General features: G+C 42.4%; 1 protein-coding gene across 4 annotated transcripts in view; it reads right to left on the minus strand.

The window, feature by feature from the left end:
• Positions 1-203: 203 nt before the first annotated feature.
• Positions 204-21,458, minus strand: part of LOC120043805 (cytosolic arginine sensor for mTORC1 subunit 1-like) — a 37,468-nt gene continuing 16,213 nt past the window's right edge. The window contains exons 2-9 of one of the 4 annotated variants that reach the window (XR_005476515.1): positions 9,079-9,149; positions 5,827-6,020; positions 5,142-5,277; positions 3,252-3,375; positions 2,855-2,965; positions 2,555-2,768; positions 2,356-2,450; positions 204-1,673 (exon numbers count right to left, since the gene is read on the minus strand). Coding sequence is in view for 2 of the 4 variants with exons in the window: in XM_038988404.1 (XP_038844332.1) it covers positions 1,710-1,796; positions 2,356-2,450; positions 2,555-2,637; positions 2,855-2,965; positions 3,252-3,375; positions 5,142-5,277; positions 5,827-6,020; positions 9,079-9,149 (901 nt within the window). In the remaining 2 variants the exon portion in view is untranslated. The other 3 variants (XM_038988418.1, XM_038988404.1, XR_005476516.1) reach the window with 3 other exon arrangements.

Here is a 21,458-nt window from a genome sequence, read left to right on the forward strand (position 1 = left end):
AAAAAAAAGAATCACATAATGGTTGTCATGAAGACATTGCATCACTAAATAGTGTGACAAAGTATGTCTAATACGTCTCACCCCATGTCCAAGCTATTTGTTGTGTAAATTCATTCAAAACAAAGTAAATGTTAATATAAATGTTATCTTAACAAATTGGTGACAATGTATCCATAATGAAGTCCAGAAATACATTATTTAATTCAATAGTCTTTATTGAATAAAGCAGTACATTTTACAAATACTTCACAGAACATATTTTTTTTTATTGTACAAAATGTCATTGTACCAAAGAAAAATATTATTTCTAATGATATTAGTAGCTTCATTATCAATCTACAAGGAAATGAAAAACAAAGTTGTTTATTGTGCAAATTGAAAAAGAAAATGTAAATAAGACATAGTGTTGATCGTATCAAAGCTACAAAAGTAAAGAAATGTTGACCCTTAAAAAAATTCTGAGTAACTTATTATTGATGTTGTAACTGCATCACGTCATCGGATAAAGCCGCACTTAACCTTGGATGATCATGGGATTTTTGTAATATATTTTGTAGTATTGCCTGCATGTTTTCCAAGAAAATACAATTCTGATAGATTTGTTTAACAATTAACAGAATAATTTCCACAAATACACTAAGTTAGAACTTTTTTGAACGTCGTAAAAAACATAATTGGCCAAAATAACACTCTGTGCTGAGATTTCAAAGAGTGTCTTAGGCTATTGGGGGTGCGATTAGAAAATGTACGTGCCCTACTACAAGTAGAATTTGTGAAGATGTGGCGAATATGACGCACCAATGGAGATTTTTTTTTTATACCAAGCATAAGTTGTGCTTCACATAATTCACTCACACAATTAATTTGACCTTTGACACAAAGGGGGTCTTTGACACATACTATTACGATATAAACATCACTGGAAGACTCAGCCGTGTTTTTTTTACAATCCTAGTAACAATGTTCGTGCCATGCGGCAAGCAGGAAAGTAACATAAGAAAGTCCTCACGGTAACACTTTATAAAAAGACTACAGGTATAATGCGTTATAAGAGTGTATGCGCCTTTATAACAATGCGTTAAGACAAGGCTTAGGCTATGATAGGTATCCCCCTTTCTCTTTCCCTTTAACGTTATATCGCTCTATGTAGGACATTTTCAACGGACTCAAAATTGCTGTTATTTAGTCAGCTCTTGTTATGGGGTGATAAGACATAAGGGGGTTATATAGGCTTATAACAAGTCTTAGAATGCATTCATTATAACCACATCATAATGCATTATACCTGCAGTCCTTAAGTACAGTTTTACCATCATCACAACTGGACTTTAAATTCACCAATTCACGTATCCCGCTGTGTGCATTGGTCAGGGTCCAGGCAGCATCCAATCGGTGCGTGTCCTTTAGGAGTCTGGGAAGACAAGAGGCTCTCTTCCCAGACACCCCCTACTAGAAGCGCTTTTGGTGGTCATGGCAACAAAGTTCATGGTTAATACTGCTCACGCTGCAGTGCTAGTCTAGGCACAGAGTTAGCATCTCCCTCCAGCCCTGTACTGCCCCAGGCCCAAGACATGGAGAGGGGCGTAGTACGGACCAGGCCGCCATCAGCAGGCTGGCTCTTTCCTGTGCTGCTGGAGCATCTCAGTCACACTCACTATGTCCTCTTCAGGGACCTAGAGTAGAACACAGGAGAGAAGAGGTTGCGATTCCTATTCCAATGCCATCAGCATCTTCAGCATGAGAAGCATTCTAACTGATGGCTCATCTCCAAAGTGTAAGGTTTCTGTGGGGTTTTCCTACATAGGATAGACCACAGGGGTATTTTAATAACACATCATATTAGTAAAAGCATTTTATCTTGGGCTGGTTGACTGACATTTGAAGATAAAAGGCTAGGGGGAAGTTTAAAACAGTTTGTTAAGTCAGACATCCATCTCCTCACGTCAAACTACCAGTGTCATTCAAGTGCCAACTATGTAGATGGCGCAGAAAGACACCGCTGACGTCAAACCAACATACAAGTTGTAAAGTCCAAGGGAAGCCGATGATTTAGCATTATCCGGTGTTGAGACTTCTATGACAAATCAGAAATTAAATATGTAATTGAAGAGCCGCTGACATTCTTATAATTTCTGTAACCAGATATGTCAAAGTCCTGCTACACAAACACCTGCTACTGTAGTTTATCCTTAGATAACTGATCACTGCATTCGTTACACACTAGCCCGAATCTCTGGTGAACAGTGCCCTCCGCTGGCCAGAATCAGAAAGTACCCCCTTCTAGAGTTCTGAATTCCAAGTTACATAGAGTAATGCTGGGTGTAAACTCACATTGGCAGTTTAAGGCTTACTCACCAGGGCATGGTCGAAGCTGAAGGTGCTGATATAATAGGCGGAGATGTCACTGTCGGCTAAAGGCTGGGATATCTGGGCAACAATGCCACACTCCTCTGGAAAACAAGGCGGAGAAAGAGAGAGATATACTAAAATATTAGTGTGCGTGATTGAATCCCAATCCCATATTATTAATAATTAGGATTAAAGGGTAGCCTACCGAAACCCAGAGGCTGTCCCCCAATGCGCACCATCCTCCACAGCTCCCCGGAAGAACTTGTGAAGAGAAGATCAGCAGGGAACCTAACAAGAACAAACACACACACACTGCTGTTACCAACCTGATATATCCAACTGCCCCCCGACACAAAGATGCAACAGCAGGGACCACCGGTAGTCTCTTCTCCCTGGCACTGTAGCGGTGCGCCCAGATTCTGGTGAGCAAGATAACCCAGTGTGTCATGTGAGAGCTTCAGGGCAGCTCAGATTTAAGAGAGAGGTGAAAGGAGATGAGTCTTACTGTCTCTGTGCCTCAGTGTCCATGACCAGAGAGACGTAGCCATCGATCAGGGAGAAGGAGAAGAACTTGATACAGTCCAGATCCTGGCTGGGAAGAGCACCCTCTTTAGGACTGGGGGAGAAAATAGTTGACACTTTATCAGGACTGTAGGGTCTTACAGGTTAATGTCTCCAGACACACACACACAAAAAAAAAAAACATTTTCCAGTCCTTATTAATTAGTTCATTATCAAATAGTTTACCGGATATTATGCTCAAAGGCAAAATGTACCCCTATATTACGATCAACCCCGTGTTATTGACTGGTTTTACACAGTGGTCATCTTTTGTATTAGTAAGGCTATAACTGAGAAAAGGTCACAAAAGGAAGGGCACTGTATGCAAGAGCAGGTTTCACCTGCTGGAGTAGAAGAGCACGTCGATAAGTGTGGTGGCAATGGCAGGCAGAGTGTCTGGGTCTAGACTCATCACACAGAACTGGTTCGGTGGTATCAGCACCGGGTGCACTGTAGGCTGGGGGGCTGGAAACAAAAGGAGAATATTGAGTTGGTTTTCATTTACAAATCTCAACCATGTGTGAATGAACCCGAAGCACTGGGACTGAAGAGTGGTCTGAAAAGCAGTAAAGACAGTAGCTACAGTGCATTCTGAAAGTATTCAGACCCCTTGACTTTTCCCACATCTTGTTAAGTTACAGCCTTATTCTAAAATTGATTAAATAAACGTTTTCCCTCTCCAATCTACACACGATACCCGATAATGACGAAGCGAAAACAGATGTATACATTTTTGGAAATTAATGAAATCACAGAAATACCTTATTTACTGAAGTACTCAGACCCTTTGCTATGAGACTTGAAATTGAGCTCAGGTGCATCCTGTTTCCATTGATCATCTTTGAGATGTTTCTACAACTTGATTGGAGTCCACCTGTGGTAAATTCAATTGATTGGACATGATTTGGAAAGGCACAAACCTGTCTATTTAAGGTCCCACAGTTGACAGTGCATATCAGAGCAAAGACCAAGCCATGAGGTCGAAGGAATTGTCCGTAGAGCTCTGAGACAGGATTGTGTTGAGGCACAGATCTGGGGAAGGATACCAAAAAATGTCTGCAGGTCCAAGAACACAGTGGGCTCCATCATTCTTAAATGGAAGAGGTTTGGAACCACTAAGACTCTTTCCTAGAGCTGGCCAAACTGAGCAATCAGGGGTGAAGGGCCTTGGTCAGGGAGGTGACCAAGAACCCGATGGTCACTGACAGAGCGCCAGAGTTTTTATGTGGCGATGGGAGAACCTTCCAGAAGGACACACCATCTCTGCAGCGCTCTACCAATCAGACCTTTATGGTAGAGTGGCCAGACGTAAGGCACATGACAGCCCGATTGGAGTTTGCCGAAAGGCACCTAAAGGACTCAGACCATGAGAAAAACAAGATTCTCTGGTCTGGTGAAACCAAGATTGAACTCTTTGGCCTGAATGCCAAGCATCACATCTGGAAAGAAATATGGCACCATCCTTACGGTGAAGCATGGTGGTGGCAGCATCATGCTGTGGGGATGTTTTTCAGTAGCAGGGACTGGGAGACTAGTCAGGATCAAGGGAAAGATGAACGGAGCAAAGTACAGAGACATCCTTGATGAAAACCTACTCCTGAGCACTCAGGACCTCAGACTGGGGCAAAGGTTCACCTTCCAACATGACAACAACCCTCAGCACACAGCCAAGACAACCCAGGAGTGGCTTCGGGACAAGTCTCTGAATGTCCTTGAGTGGCCCAGCCAGAGCCCGGATTCAAACTCGATCTAACATCTCTAGAGACCTGAAAATTGCTGTGCAGCGACGCTGCCCATCCAACCTGGCAGAGCTGGAGAGGATCTGCAGAGAAGAATGGGAGAAACTCCCCAAATACAGGTGTGCCAAGCTTGTAGCGTCATACCCAAGAATACTCGAGGCTGTAATCACTGCCAAAGGTGCTTCAACAAAGTACTGAGTAAAGGGTCTGAATAAATGTGATAGTAATTTTTTTTTTTTTTTAACTGTTTACACATTTGCAATGCATTTCAATTTTAGAATAAGGCTGTAACGAAACAAAATGTGGAAAAAGGGGTTTGAATACTTTCCAAATGCACTGTATGCATCAGCTATGAGTCAGAGATAATGGATTTAACTGCATGTCGAATCCAAAACGGGTTAACAATTGTGTTAATGTACATTTGTTGCACATTCCATCCATCTCCCTCTATCCTTCTCTCCCCATCCCTCATCCCTCTCTCCTGAACCGTACCTTCTTTGCCGTTCTTCTGGAAGCCATTGCGGACATCTTGGCTGAGTACAGCTGAGTACTCTCCCCCCACCTCTCTGTAGATGTTGAACTCTTCCTCCAGAGTGTGGATAACTACAGCCAGGTCCTTCTCCCGCACCTGAGGAAACAACAACAACAAAAAAGCTGAGAAAAAAAGCTTATTTTGTAGTCAAAATAGACTAGTTGCCTACCTGGCTCAACACTACCACCCTTGTGTAATATGCTCCCTCCCTCTTTTGACACTACCAGTTTTTTGCCTCGCCATAACAGAGCCCATGAACTCTGAGAACTATGTCAGGAATTAACATATTTGCTGACAGGGCCGTCTGGCACTACGTCTGCTATTTCTGCCCACTTAACACTTTCACTGGTGAGACGTCAACAACTGCTATTAGAATATTCCGCTAAGTTCCGGTTCTCAGGACAGTGGCTGTTAATACCTCACCTGTTAAAATGTCAAGTTCACAAATAATACAGCCCATCGCTAAGCAACTCTGTCACGGTTAGACACCAGGACCATGTTTAGGAGGGTGTAACAAAACAGAATTTCTGTCTGGACATTAAGGCCCATTATGTTGTCGAAGAACAATAAATAAATCATATCAGCCAACCCAATCAGCCCCAGGTATAAACTGGTCGGAATTACAGCCACAGTTTGCGGACTCACCAGGATGAAGTCCGTCTGATAGGTGGACAGCATGAAGACTGACACGTGCTGCTGGGCCAACGGGGCGATGACGGATTTGGCGATCTTGGTCACACCCACCGCTTGTGAGCTGCTGGAAGCGTTGCCGTTGGAGATGACGTTGAGTGGCAGCCACACGGAACCCTCCACCTGAAGGTGCTCCGAGGGCTGTAGCTCTGGAGGGGGGAGTAGGGGAGAGGGTCACGTCAGGACAGGGAGCAGACACACGCAAACAACACACACAAGTTGGACACAGGCCAAATGCAAAGTTGTTATTTTACCAACCTAGCCTCAAGCCATGTCTACACAGCTGCTTTAAGTAATTTCCTCTGAACTCCACCCCCACTGCCGGTGCCTTCCTTCATGGGGTCTAAAATACCTATGCCATTTATAAACTATCACTCAGCTATGAGTTACAAATCAGGAAGTGGATCCAATGTCATGACATAGAAACAAGTTGGGACTAGGATGGAGTTTCCCCAAGAGACTGATCTGAAGTCAGTTTCGTAGTTGTACCTCTAAGTGGTTGAGATTAAGATTTGGGGAGGGTAAGGTGATTCTGGAGCAGTAGGCTACTTCGATCACTAGACTGCTTGATGGTTATTGTGTGTGTGTGTGTGTGTGTGTGTGTGTGTGGGTGTGGGTGTGTGTGGTCTGGGCAGGGGTCAAGAGTCAGGGTTCAACCCTCCTCTAACTCTCCGCTCTGTTTGCATCAGTCTATTCACACCGGATGGGCACGGGCCAGGGAAAACAACACTGTTCCCTACTGGGCCTAGCGGGTCTAAACTGACCCACAAACAGGATATTGCTCATTCCTCACCTTCATTGCAAAACAGTGTTTTAATCAGTTATTTGGTGACAAAAGAATATATTTTGTATAGTTGCATACTTTAATGTTTCACTATTTTTATTTGTATGAAATTCATTGAGTAGGATGGTCCTGGTGCACAACCACAATGTACAGTTGAAGTCAGAAGTTTACATACACTTAGGTTGGAGTCATTAAAACAAATTTTTCAACCACTCCACAAATTTCTTGTTAACAAACTATAGTTTTGGCAAGTCGGTTAAGGACATCTACTTTGTGCATGACACAAGTAATTTTTCCAACAATTGTTTACAGACAGATTATTTAACTTATAATTCACTGTATCACAATTCCAGTGGGTCAGACATTTACATACACTAAGTTGACTGTGCCTTTTAAACGGCTTGGAAAATTCCAGAAAATGATGTCATGGCTTTAGAAGCTTCTGATAAGCTAATTGACATCATTTGAGTCAATTGGAGGTGCACCTGCGGATGCATTTCAAGGCCTACCTTCAAACTCAGTGCCTCTTTGCTTGACATCATGGGAAATTCAAAAGAAATCAGCCCAAGACCCCAGAAAAAAAGTATTGTTCATCCTTGTGAGCAATTTCCAAACGCCTGAAGGTACCACGTTCATCTGTACAAACAATAGTATGCAAGTATAAACACTATGGGACCAAGCAGCCGTCATACCGCTCAGGAAGGAGATGCGTTCGGTCTCCTAGAGATGAACATACTTTGGTGCGAAAAGTGCAAATCAATCCCAAAATAGCAAAGGACCTTGTGAAGATGCTGGAGGAAACAGGTACAAAAGTATCTATATCCACAGTTAAATGTGTCCTATATCGACATAACCTGAAAAGCCGCTCAGCAAGGAAGAAGCCACTGCTCCAAAACCACCATAAAAAACATAGACTACGGTTTGCAACAGCACATGGGGACAAAGATCATACTTTTTGGAGAAATCTCCTCTGGTCTGATGAAACAAAAAAATAGAACAGTTTGAACATAATGACCATCGTTATGTTTGGAGGAAAAAGGGGGATGCTTGCAAGCCGAAGAACACCATCCCAACCGTGAAGCACGGGGGTGGCAGCATTATGTTGTGGGGGTGCTTTTCTGCAGGAGGGGCTGGTGCACGTCACAAAATAGATGGCATCACGAGAAAGGAAAATGATGTGGATGGATATATTGAAAAAACATCTCAAGACATCAGTCAGGAAGTTAAAGCTTGGTCGCAAATGGGTCTTCCAAATGGACAATGACACCAAGCATACTTACAAAGTTGTGGCAAAATGGCTTAAGGACAACAAAGTCAAGGTATTGGAGTGGCCATCACAAAGCCCTGACCCCAAACCTATAGAAAATTTGTGGGCAGAACTGAAAAATTGTGAGCAAAGAGGCCTACAAACCTGACTCAGTTACACCAGCTCTGTCAGAATGGGCCAAAATTCACCAAACTTATTGTGGGAAGCTTGTGGAAGGCTACCCAAAACGTTTGACCCAAGTTAAACAATTTAAAGGCAATGCTACCAAATACTAATTGAGTGTATGTAAACCTCTGACCTACTGGGAATGTGATGAAAGAAATAAAAGCTGAAGTAAATCATTCTCTCTACTATTATTCTGACATTTCACATTCTTAAAATAAAGTGGAGATCCTAACTGACCTAAGACATGGAATTTTTACTCTGATTAAATGTCAGGAATTGTGAAAAACTGAGTTTAATTGTATTTGGCTAAGGTGTATGTAAACTTCCGACTTCAACTGTATATGTAGTTAGACACAGGCTAATAATGCATTGTACTGGATTAAACCATGTATGCATTCAGCTCTGAGTTTTCTAAAGGAAATGTGTTTGTTGCTATGCTACTTTATCCTCTATAGCATTATGTTTCAAATGTGTGAAGTGAACTTCTTGTTCTTCATCCCCTGAAGTAATTGAACACTTGTTGACTGGGAAACTAAATGGTATTTATTCACAACATTAACAGGCAGTTCCCGAACCCTTCAATCACTAATGAAACGTCACTCGCTCATCCCCTCCTTCTCTTTCCCCCTATTGCTCTCGCTCTGTCATTACCCTTTCCATCTCTCTACTCCCCTTCAAAGGGCCACTGTTCTGATTAGAATAATTTGTCAGGAGAAGCCCCTTGTGGCTTCACTGCACCAGCTTTCACCACTTAAAATAGAAAGAGAGAAGGCCCGGAGGCAGTATGCGCCCGTAATATCAACTACATCTGCGAGAAAAAGACGCTGGGAATAATATGACTCAAAGATAAGAATGGGCCATAAAAAACATGTGATGTGACATTGAAGTTGTTACAGCATGTTAAGGGAGTGTGATTGAGAATAGGCCATGAATGGAGGTTTGTTAAGTGGTGCCTCTGGTTAACTTGATAAGAAGTAGGGGAATCATTTACCTTTAAATCCCTCTTCATCGAGGACGACAGTGAAGTTCTCTGGGGTCTCTGTCAGACTGAAGAACTTGCATCTGAGAGAGACGGAGAAAGAGAGAAGGGGATAGTCAAGAGGCAAACCGCTGGCCAATCACCAAGCCAAGCTGTAGTCTTCCCTGTGCCAACATTCCCCCAGCTTGGTCTGCTCTGCTCACAATGTGTGTACCCAATCCAACAAGGTCTTGCTTTGCTTCAATCACCCACAGTTTAAAATGTTTTATCCTGGAGAGAGCAGAGCCAGACCCGTTCTAAGATGGGATGGCAGGACAGTAATTCTTTCGAATGCCCCATTTGATAGGCCTATTGCTGTGCAGCCTAGCAGTGGGGAGCACTGGGGACATTGAGGTAATCGGGGAACTTGGACTGAATTCACTTCAGGCCTGAACCCAAAATATTTAAGTCTCAGATTTTGGGAGAGGGGGAGTTTCAAGGACACATAGTTGTCTTTGTGGCAGGCGGTCCCCTGCCCAGCAGGAGAGAGATCCATTCAGGAGAACTATGGGATGAGATCGGGCCCAGGGCAGAATACAGGAGTGTACTGAAAGAGCAGGCTCCACAAAGTGCTAGACAGTGCATTCAGCATAATGATATGGGTCTCATTAAACCCCACCCCTCTCCCCTGCAAAGCAGTAGTTGCAAAACGGAAGAGAACAGACATAGCCTAGTGCCAGATCAGTTTGTGCTCTAGGTCTATATACTAGTCAACTTCTATAGTCATTGTCATCAGTGCAAAGTTGCAGAGTCAGACCATCTAATCTTCTGGATGATTAAACTGTGCAACATCCTTCCCTTTAGTTCCCTCAGCAACATCCCCCCAATCATCATCCCATCTCCCACCAGCTGCATTACACTAGAATACGGTCCTACTCAGCAAAATGTTATCCATTGGTTCCATGAGACGGGGAAATTAATCCAAAAGAGGGGTGTGTCCGAAATGGCACCCTATTCCCTATATAGTGCACTACTTTGACCAGAGCCCTATGGTAGTGCATAAAAAGTAGAGGACTGCACATCATACAGTAAAGAATAGGGGAGCCATTTTGGACGCAGCCAAAAAAAGATAGCTCCACCCAGCCGACTGTAGAGCGAGCATGGTAGCAAGCTAACTTTGCAGCCCATTGTCTCCTGCCACCTTCTAGCCAGCCCTTCCTGTTAATCTCACTCTGTCCAGCTCTACAGCTACTTCCTGATCGGTAGCCTGTGTCAAGGACACGGCCCAGAGTATGAACGGGGCTGGTAAAAGTTTGCGTCAGAATTTAGGCCTAGATTTTCCACTTGCTTTTGTTAAACCCGCAAGAAGAAGGGAGGACAGTGCTAGTAACCCTCTGTCGGCTTTGTTTAGGCTAGCCTTCTCATGGAAAAAACATTAAAAGCTCATGAATTATTTTATACCAGTGGGAGAGTGCATTATAGTTAGCCTAATTGGTAACAATTTACTTTTACTTCCTATTCATAACACATTAATTACAAAACTATAAACAATTCATGAACTTGTTATAACAGGTCCCAACCGCATTATTAAAGGTTAATTAAATATATCCACAGCACACTCATGTCATGCAAGAGCTCATATTTAGGCATCGTAATAGATGTCATTGTGATAATGCAGCATAGTGTCATTACGGCTGTTCTCAATTGTGGTTCTGCCATACCAACTCTTAGTGAATATGACAAAAAGGCCAAACCACGTTTAGAAAATGATGCAAGTTTTAACTGTTCTGCCTGCGGCTATGGAACCCTGACCTGTATACCGGATGTGCTACCTTGTCCCAGACCTGCTGTTTTCAACTCTCTAGAGACGGCAGGAGCGGTAGAGATACTCTGAATGATCGGCTATGAAAAGCCAACTGACATTTACTCCTGAGGTGCTGACCTGTTGCATTCCTCGACAACCACTGTGATTATTATTATTTGACCCTGCTGGTCATCTATGAACATTTGATCATCTTGGCCATGTTCTGTTATAATCTCCACCCGGCACAGCAAGAAGAGGATTGGCCACCCCTCATAGCCTGGTTCCTCTAGGTTTCTTCCTAGGTTCTGGCCTTTCTAGGGAGTGTTTCCTAGCCACCGTGCTTCTACACCTGCATTGCTTGCCGTTTGGGGTTTTAGGCTGGGTTTCTGTACAGCACTTTGAGATATCAGCTGATGTAAGAAGGGCTTTATAAATAAATTGGATAATTAAGTCTATGATTTGATACCATATACCTTTGACTATAGGATGTTCTAATAGGTACTTTAGAATTGCCAGCCTAATCTTGGGAGTTGATAGGCTTGAAGTCATAAACAGCGCAATCCTTGAAGCACAGAGAAGAGCTGCTGGCAAATACACGAATGTGCTGTTTGAATGAATGCTTACGAGCCTGCTGCTACCTACCACCGCTCAGTCAGACTGCTCTATCAAATCATAGACTTAATTATAATAACACACAGAAATACGAGCCTTAGGTCATTAATATGGTCAAATCCGGAAACTATAATTTCGAAAACAAAACATTTATTCTTTCAGTGAAATATGGAACCATTCCGTATTTTATCTAACGGGTGGCATCCATAAGTCTAAATATTGCTGTTACATTGCACAACCTTCAATGTTATGTCATGTCATAATTGTGTAAAATTCTGGCAAATTATTTACGTTCTTTGTTAGGAAGAAATGGTCTTCACACAGTTGGCAATGAGCCAGGCGGCCCAAACTGCTGCATATACCCCGACTGCTTGCACAGAACGCAAGAAAAGTTACACAATTTCCCTAGTTAAAATAAATTCATGTTAGCAGGCAATATTAACTAAATATGTAAGTTTAAAAATATATACTTGAGTATTGATTTTAAGAAAGGCATTGATGTTTATGGTTAAGTACACATTGGTGCAATGACAGTGCTTTTTTTGCGAATGCGCTTGTTAAATAACCCGTTTGGCGAAGTAGGCTGTGATTCAATGACAAATTAACAGGCACCACATCGATTATATGCAACGCAGGACAAGCTAGATAAAGTAGTAATATCATCAACCATGTGTAGTTAACTAGTGATTATGTTAAGATTGATTGTTTTTTTATAAGATACGTTTAATGCTAGCTAGCACTTTACCTTGGCTCCTTGCTGCACTCGCATAACAGGTAGTCAGCCTGCCACGCAGTCTCCTCGTGGAGTGCAATGTAATCGGCCATAATCGGTGTCCAAAAATGCCAATTACCGATTGTTATGAAAACTTGAAAATCGTCCCTAATTAAATCGGCCATTCTGATTAATCGGTCGACCTCTATAACAGACACATCTTAACATCAACTGTTCAGAGGAGACTGAAATCAGGCCTTTATGGTCAAATTGCTGCAAAGAAACCACGACTAAAGGACACCAATAAGAAGAGGAGACTTGCTTGGGCCAAGAAACACGAGCAATGGACATTAGACAGGTGAAAATCTGTCCTTTGGTCTGATGAGTCCAAATTTGAGATTTTTGGTTTCAACTGCAGTGTCTGTGATGCTGAGTAGGTGAACGGATGATCTCCGCATGTGTGGTTCCCACCGTGAAGCATGGAGGAGATGGTATGATGGTGCGTTGCTGGTGAGTTGCTGGTGACACTGTCAGTGATTTATTTAGAATTCAAGGCACACTTAACCAGCATGGCTAACACAGCATTCTGTAGCGACACACCATCCCACCTGGTTTGCGCTTCGTGGGACGATCATTTGTTTTTCCAACAGGACAATGACCCAACAACTCCAGGCTTTGTAAGGGCTATTTGACCAAAAAGGAGAGTGATGGAGTGCTGCATCAGATGACCTGGCCACCACAATCACCCGACCTCAACCCAATTGAGATGGTTTGGGATGAGTTGGACCCCAGAGTGAAGGAAAAGCAGTCAAGTGCTCAGCATATGTGGGTACTCCTTCAAGACTGTTGGAAAAGCATTTCAGGTGAAGCTGGTTGAGAGAATGCCAAGTGTGCAAAGCTGTCATCAAGGCAAAGGGTGGCTACTTTGAAGAATCTCAAATATATTTTGATTTAACACTTTTTTGGTTACTACATGATTCCATATGTGTTATTTAATAGTTGTCTTCAATATTAGGTGTTACAGGATTTGGTTTTTCCATTTAAGGTTGGACGTTAGCACTTTGGGCACACTGATTGGTGTCACCTCATTAGTCAGTATGTGTTACACCTGTGCTGGCTTGTCATCTTGTTAGTGAGAAGGTGTTTCATCCGTGTTGGCACAGGTGATATTTAAGAGCCGCTGGCCCAGTGCTCCAGTTGACTTGAGTTGGGGAGGGTTAACACCTTCAGTTAGCTCGCCCCATTTGATTTCTTAAATTCTTATCTTTCTTTTGCTCCACTTTTTGGTTTGCTTCCAGTCTTTAAGTTTGGTGTGGTTTTTATTTTAGTATGCCTCTTGGGCAAATTTATTGGGCACTCCTGGTGGGTGTCTTTTAGGTTCCAGTTGTTGTTGCTAGTCATCTTTCAGTGGACACCCCATGCAAATCTTTCAGAACCCCTCCTAGAACCCGACCTGTTTCATTTTGGTTGTTGTTAGGGACTTTGTTCGTTCTCCCTTCCGTTTGATGAACTATTTTTGGTTACTTGCTGGGGAACACTGACAGGGACGTTCCCAAGCAAGAAACCAAAAATTGTCACTCAAACAGAATGGGAAACTAACAAAGAGTCACTAACAACAACCAATACGAGTTCATGACTGACATTGTACGTTTGCACATTAAAAGTAAAAATAGATAATAAGAAGCCAAAACAACACTAGGTTGTAACCCGAAGTGAATACAGTTGGAGTCGGAAGTTTACATACACCTTAGCCAAATACATTTAAACTCAGTTCTTCACAATTCCTGACATTTAATCCTCGTAAAAATTCACTGTCTTGGGTCAGTTAGGATCACCACTATTTTAAGAATGTGAAATGTCAGAATAATAGTAGCGAATGATTTACTTCAGCTTTTATTTCTTTCATCCCATTCCCAGTGGGTCATTAGTTTACATACACAATTAGTATTTGGTAGCATTGCCTTTAAATTAACTTGGGTCAAACATTTTGGGTAGCCTTCCACAAGCTTCCCACAATAAGTTGGGTGAATCTTGGCCCATTCCTCCTGACAGATCTTGTAGGCCTCCTTGCTCGCACTCGCTTTTTCAGTTCTGCCCACAAATGTTCTATAGGATTGAGGTCAGGGCTTTGTGATGGCCACTCCAATACCTTGACTTTGTTGTCCTTAAGCCATTTTGCCACAACTTTGGAAGTATGCTTGGGGTCATTGTCCATTTGAAAGACCCATTTGCGACCAAGCTTTAACTTCCTGACTGATGTCTTGAGATGTTGCTTCAATATATCCATCCACATCATTTTCCATCCTCATGACGCCATCTATTTTGTGAAGTGCACCAGTCCCTCCTGCAGCAAAGCACCCCCACAACATGCTGCCACCCCCGTGCTTCACGGTTGGGATTGTGTTCTTCGGCTTGCAAGCCTCCCCCTTTTTCCTCCAAACATAACGATGGTCAATATGTCCAAACAGTTCTATTTTTGTTTCATCAGACTAGAGGACATTTCTCCAAAAAGTACAATCTTTATCCCCATGTGCAGTTGCAAACTGTAGTCTGGCTTTTTTATGGCGGTTTTGGAGCAGTGGCTTCTTCCTTACTGAGCAGTCTTTCAGGTTATGTCGATATAGGACTCTTTTTACTGTGGATATAGATACTTTTGTACCTGTTTCCTCCAGCATCTTCACAAGGTCCTTTGCTATTCTGGGATTGATTTGCACTTGGCACCAAAGTACGTTCATCTCTAGGAGAAAGAACGCGTCTCCTTCCTGAGCGGTATGACAGCTGCGTGGTCCCATGGTGTTTACACTTGCGTACTATTGTTTGTACAGATGAATGTGGTACCTTCAGGCGTTTGGAGATTGCTCCCAAGGATGAACCAGACTTCTGGAGGTCTACAATTTTTTTTCTGAGGTCTTGGCTGATTTCTTTTGATTTTCCCATGATGTCAAGCAAAGAGGCACTGAGTTTGAAGGTAGGAATTTGAAATACATCCACAGGTGCACCTCCGATTGACTCAAATGATGTCAATTAGCTTATCAGAAGCTTCTAAAATCATGACAATTTTCTGGAATTTTCCAAGCTGTTTAAAGGCACAGTCAACTTGGTGTATGTAAACTTCTGACCCACTGGAATTGTGATACAGTAAATGATAAGTGAACTAATCTGTGTGTAAACAATTGTTGGAAAAATGACTTGTGTCATGCACAAAGTAGATGTCCTAAACGACTTGCCAAAACTATAGTTTGTTAACAAGAAATTTGTGGAGTGGTTGAAAAATGAGTTGACTCCCACCTAAGTTTATGTAAACTTCCGACTTCAACTGTATGTCCTATTTTAAAAAGGTTTGTAATGTGCAGAAGTACAAAATGTAAATAGTGAAATGGCTACCTAACATTGCAACAAAATGTTTCATTAGTTTTATGACAAATTTGTAACTTTTATTTACAGAGTTGGAAAACGTGTAGACATTGTGCCAGGGGATTAAGCTAGCCGCCAGCTAAATTAGCTAATGAATAAGGGGGAAATGCTAGCTAGCGTTACCACCCTGTGTGATATGTTCTACTCACAAAAATAGATATGAGTCTGAATCTTTGAATATTAACCTTTGTTAAATCTATTAAAGAAAAGTCAAACAGATAAATGCCAATAGTAGGATTCTTTGGCAATGTCCTCAGCAATTGATTTATGTGCTAGCTACATCTGGAACATTGTAATAAAAATGTTCATATTTCCTTGAACATTCTGTGTTGTGTCCGTATTCTTTTTGATAAGTGAGGCATGTTTATAAATGCAATTGAAATGCTTTACGAATGGTTAAATAGAAATGACAGTACATTGACTGCATATAATTCATAAATAGACCTTTAAATGATGGTGTTCTAGATCATAGTGGCAAACTGCACAGTTAATTACCATAGCTATAAATGCTTTATGAATGGGGGAAAAAATGACTACTTTGACTGCATAGAATTCATACATAGACCTTTCATGTGTGCGTTATAGACCAGTATGACCAAGCTAATTGGGATGTGGAGGAGGGCTGTTAATGAGTTATGATATGACCCTGAACTACACGATTTGATCTGTAAAATGATAGATATATATATATGGTTTGGCCTTTTGACATTCACTAAGAGCTGGTATAGCAGAAGCACACTTTTGAGAACAACCATAATGACACTACGCTGTGATTGTAATGATGCTTAAGATACCCAAATATGAGCTCTTGCAGAGCATGATATGAATGCACTATGGATATATTTTATTAAGCTTTAATAACACGGTTGGGACCCATCATCACACATTCATGAAATGCCTGTGTATTATAAATGCATTATGGATATGTGGTCAAAGTAAGTCGTTACCGCCTAATTTAAGCAGGCACTTTAATGGTTTGGAGCCGAGTCTTCAACCTCCTATCTGCGTAACACCGTTGGTGGGTTAGTTTCCTGTTTCTGTGGTAATCATTAAAAAAATTCTATGAAGCTTCTTCAAAACATCTGAGGCACTGACAGTGAGATTCAACATTATAATTCTATATTCTAGGCTTAGATGAGAAAACTAAGCATCCATTCTATTATGTCCCCAGTTCACTGCATGTAGCAACAAAAGGCACAGTCGTACCTTAATGATTGGTGATAAACAAGAAAAAAACTAGTTATTTCTTTGGTGGCGTTGAGTGAGCAGACGTACAGTACATTTGTGAGAGAGGGCGAGAGAGCGAGCGAGCGAGCCTCGAAGAATTTCACTCAAAATGCTGTTTTTACCAATGAAGTAAGGGGAAACGAGATAACTTGATTTTGCAACTGATTTTTCATCGGAAGAAGTGGGAGGGGTGTGAGCCATGATGATGTCATTCTGTTATGAACAATCTCTCACCATTGCTGGTGATCATGGTGTGTATGTGAGTGTGCACATTAACTGAGGCGCAGTGGACAGGGTCGAAGGCAAAAAAGTTCCTTGGCGTGCACATCACTGAGGACATAAAAATGGTTCCAACACACCGACACCGTGGTGAAGAAGGCGCAACAGTGCCTCTTCAAACGAAGGCCGCTGAAGAAATTTGTCATGGCTCGTAAGACCCTCAAACTTTTACAGATGCACCATTGAGAGCATTCTGTCGGGCCGCATCACCGCCTGGTACGGCAACTACACCGCTTTCAACCCGATGGCTCTCCAGAGGGTGGTGCGGTCAGCCCAAACGAAGACCATTAAGGACCTCAGCCACCCAAGCCATGGTTTGTTCACCCAAGGGCTGTTGAGGTGACCATATTACCGCCAAACCGGCAGTCACTAGTCATGAAGGCAGTCAAATTCCACATGACCGTTTAGTCACGGTAATTAGGCTTCTCCAAGCTCTGCTGATGCTGCTCATTAGTAGCCTACCAAACTTGCTAACTGCCCGGTACTCCATTGTCCCTCTAATCACTCTGACATCAATGCAAATGTATTCAAAAAGCTAATCAAACACTCCATGAGAGCCCATGAGCTCATGTTGCGCAACATTTCTATAGGCTATGCAATTGCAGGAGAAAACACTGATGGCCGCTAGTAAAAAGACGAGGATCAACGTTCTATAGGCTAGGCCTATATTTCTCAACTTTCCTAATGTTAAGCACATTGCTTATATTTACAACAGGAGTATAGCCTACCTGGCTGGCATGAAAATAAACCATGGGGAAAAGCGTCCGCCATTCACTATTTAAGTGCATAGATGCACCTGAATCGAAACGCTGCCCCCGAAATGGTCCATTCTAAATCAAAACAAAAAATGTCAAATGTTTTAATATATGTAAAGACAAGATTAAATCAAGAAAAGTCTGATGGGTGACAATATTATCACTTGTGAATTATATATTATCACTTGTGAATGATGCCCAGCATAAGAAACAATGCCTCTTTTTGCAACTTCTTCTAATCATAGTTGCACACCTCATGTAGCCTAGCCCATAGGCCTATATGTTTTAACAAGGTTTGTATCACAACTAAAGCGGCCAAATAACTTCTTGAAATTAAACACATTAATCCACTTTACAAGGGGCTGGCATATACAGTGGGGCAAAAAAGTATTTAGTCAGCCACCAATTGTGCAAGTTCTCCCACTTAAAAAGATGAGAGAGGCCTGTAATTTTCATCATAGGTACACTTCAACTATGACAGACAAAATGAGAAAAAAAAATCCAGAAAATCACATTGTAGGATTTTTTATGAATTTATTTGCAAATTATGGTGGAAAATAAGTATTTGGTCTTATTTTCGGGACTCACTCGGGACTCGGCACACCATAATTTGCAAAATAAATTCATAAAAAATCCTACAATGTGATTTTCTGGATTTTTTCCCCTCATTTTGTCTGTCATAGTTGAAGTGTATCTATGATGAAAATTACAGGCCTCTCTCATCTTTATAAGTGGGATAACTTACACAATTGGTGGCTGACTAAATACTTTTTTGCCCCACTGTATAAGCAGCGTGTGAGTTAAGTTTGGGGAACATCATTTCTCACCATAAAAATGCACCTTTAAAGCATTACAAGCATAATTGAATTTGCGGTCACTTTTGATAATGGTGTTGTCCGCTAACGGAACATCGCACTTATAGCCTCCTACCATGTGTGCATTGCTGCACTTACAATGTGAAGATATAGCCTAATAGTTTATCAACATTTTAAGATAAGCGTTCTAAATCGGTTGCGTCAGCCACATTGCATTAAAATGTTTGTTTTTTTAAATGCTAGTGGGATCTATCGCATCCCATAACTGTCCCAGACTACAGTATGTTTGAAATATTTATTTCTCGCACAGAATAGGTCGACTTCTATATTATGGGGGATAGTAGATTGACATAGGCTAGTGCTTTTGCTGTTCGTTAGGCCGACTCATCTTGTTGGCTGACGAAAAGTAAATGTGGACAGTCGGAAAAGGACACGCACTGTTGCGTCCCCGATGTGTCTGTCTTCACTTAGAGAAAGAACCGATCATGTGACGGAGAGCCATGTGAGTGAGCTGGCTAGCCCCAAGTCTTTATTTGGGGGCTAGCCATTGCTATTTGCTTCATCACTCCTGCATGCTTTGTGGACTATGAACTTTCTTGTTTACCCTACCGTGGGACAGACTGTTTGTTCCCACACTCGGGACTCTGACTCTATTGGTTACACTGACTTTCCCCCCCCCCCCCATCCTATTCTAACCACCTCTCGCCGGCTTTGCATTCATGTTACCTGATGAAATTGCTGTATAATATGTTCCTGTTGCCATCTAATGCACATTCAAATGTCATAAATCAACACTGCAGAGCTCTCCCTGTCCTCTGCCGTGCCTTGATTGTGTTACTGTTGATGATATCTGGAAATGTACATGTACACACTGGCCTATCTACTTCTGCTAGCTCCAATTCTGACTTGTGCGCTGATATCCGTTTCACTGATTTCTGCTCTCGTAAAAATGCACGTTAACACTAGAAGCTTAATACCTAAAATGGATCACTTGAAAGTGTGGGTTCACAGCTCCAATCCAGATATATTGGTCATTACTGAGACGTGGTTTAGAAAGTGTTTTGAATACTGATGTTAACCTTTCTGGCTATAACCTTTTTCAGCAAGACAGATCTTCCAAAGGTGGGGGAGTGGCAATCTTTACCAAGGATCACCTTCAGTGAGTGTGTCCCAAAACAATTAGATTTTCTGGTTTTAAGCATTAAACTTTCAAATAGCTCTTTGTTGACAGTTGCAGGGTGTTATCATCCTCCATCAGCACCAGCCTGTGCCATACCTGCCCTAAGCTCTCTCCTGGCCCCTTACACTAAGTCTGAATTTGTCCTGCTAGGTGACCTAAACTGGGACATGCTTAAACCACCTGACCAAGTCCTAAAGCAATGAGACTCCCTAAATATTTCTCAGATTATTACCAATCCCACAAGGTATGACTCCAAACACCCAGAAAAAGCTACTCTCCTCAATGTTATCCTCACAAATAATCCTGATAGGTCATTACAGAAAACACCAGACTGGTACCTTAGTGATATCACTGTTATCCAGCCTGTGTTCGTAATGGCTGCTCATTGAAACGTCCTGTCCTGATTTGTCATAGATGTTTGCTAAAAAACTTTAATGAGCAAGCCTTCCTTCATGACCTGGCCTCTAAATTGGTATAGAATTAGCTTGATCCCCTCTGTCGAAGAAACTTGGACGTTGTTTTTTGATATCTACAGTAATATTGTTAACAATCGCCCCCATAAAGAAAATGAGAATTAAAAAACAAGTTCAGCCCCTGGTTCGACCGTGATCTTGCCATGTGTTGCTACTATGTTGTTGTCACCATGCTATGTTGTCGTCTTAGGTCTCTCTTTATGTAGTGTTGTGTTGTCTTTCTTGTCGTGATGTGTGTTTTGTCCTGCATTTTTATTTAATGTATTTTAGGGCCTTCCTCTGACACCGCCTGGTATAGAGGTCCTGGATGGCAGGAAGCTTCGCCCCAGTGATGTACAGGGCCGTACGCAATACCCTCTGTAGTGCCTTGCGGTCAGAGGCAGAGCAGTTCCTATACCAGGCAGTGATGCAACCAGTCAGGATGCTCTCGATGGTGCAGCTGTAGAATCTTTTGAGGATCTGAGGAGCCATGCCAAATCTTTCCAGTCTCCTGAGGGGGAATAGGTTTTGTCATCCCCTCTTCACGACTGTCTTGGTGTGATTGGACCATGTTAGTTTGTTGGTGATATGGACACCAAGGAGCTTGAAGCTCTCAACCTGCTCCACTACAGCCCCGTCAATGAGAATGGGGGCATGCTCTGTCCTCCTTTTCCTGTAGTCCACAATCATCTCCTTTGTCTTGATCACGTTTTCGGGAGAGGTTGTTCTGGCACCACACGGCCAAGGCTCTGACCTCCTCCCTAAAGGCTGTCTCATCGTTGTCGGTGATCAGGCCTACCACTATTGTGTCATCAGCAAACTTGATGGTGTTGGAGTCATGCCTGGCCATGCAGTCATGAGTGAACAGGGAGTAAAGGAGGGGACTGAGCACACACCCCTGAGGGGCCCCCGTGTTGAGGATCAGCGTGGCGGATGTGTTACCCTTACCACCTGGGGGTGGCCCGTCAGGAAGTCCAGGATCCAGTTGCAGAGGGAGGTGTTTAGTTCCAGGGTCCTTAGCTTAGTGATGAGCTTTGAGGGCACTATGGTGTTGAACGAGCATAGCCCACAGCCATTTGTAATAGCCACATCAGGACAACTCAGAGTATGCTATTCTTTTCTTCTGAAATAGACTACATTTTCTTCATATCATGCTTCTTTAG

The sequence above is a fragment of the Salvelinus namaycush genome, chromosome 1 (assembly GCF_016432855.1).
Source record: "Salvelinus namaycush isolate Seneca chromosome 1, SaNama_1.0, whole genome shotgun sequence".
NCBI classification, from domain to species: Eukaryota; Metazoa; Chordata; class Actinopteri; order Salmoniformes; family Salmonidae; genus Salvelinus; species Salvelinus namaycush.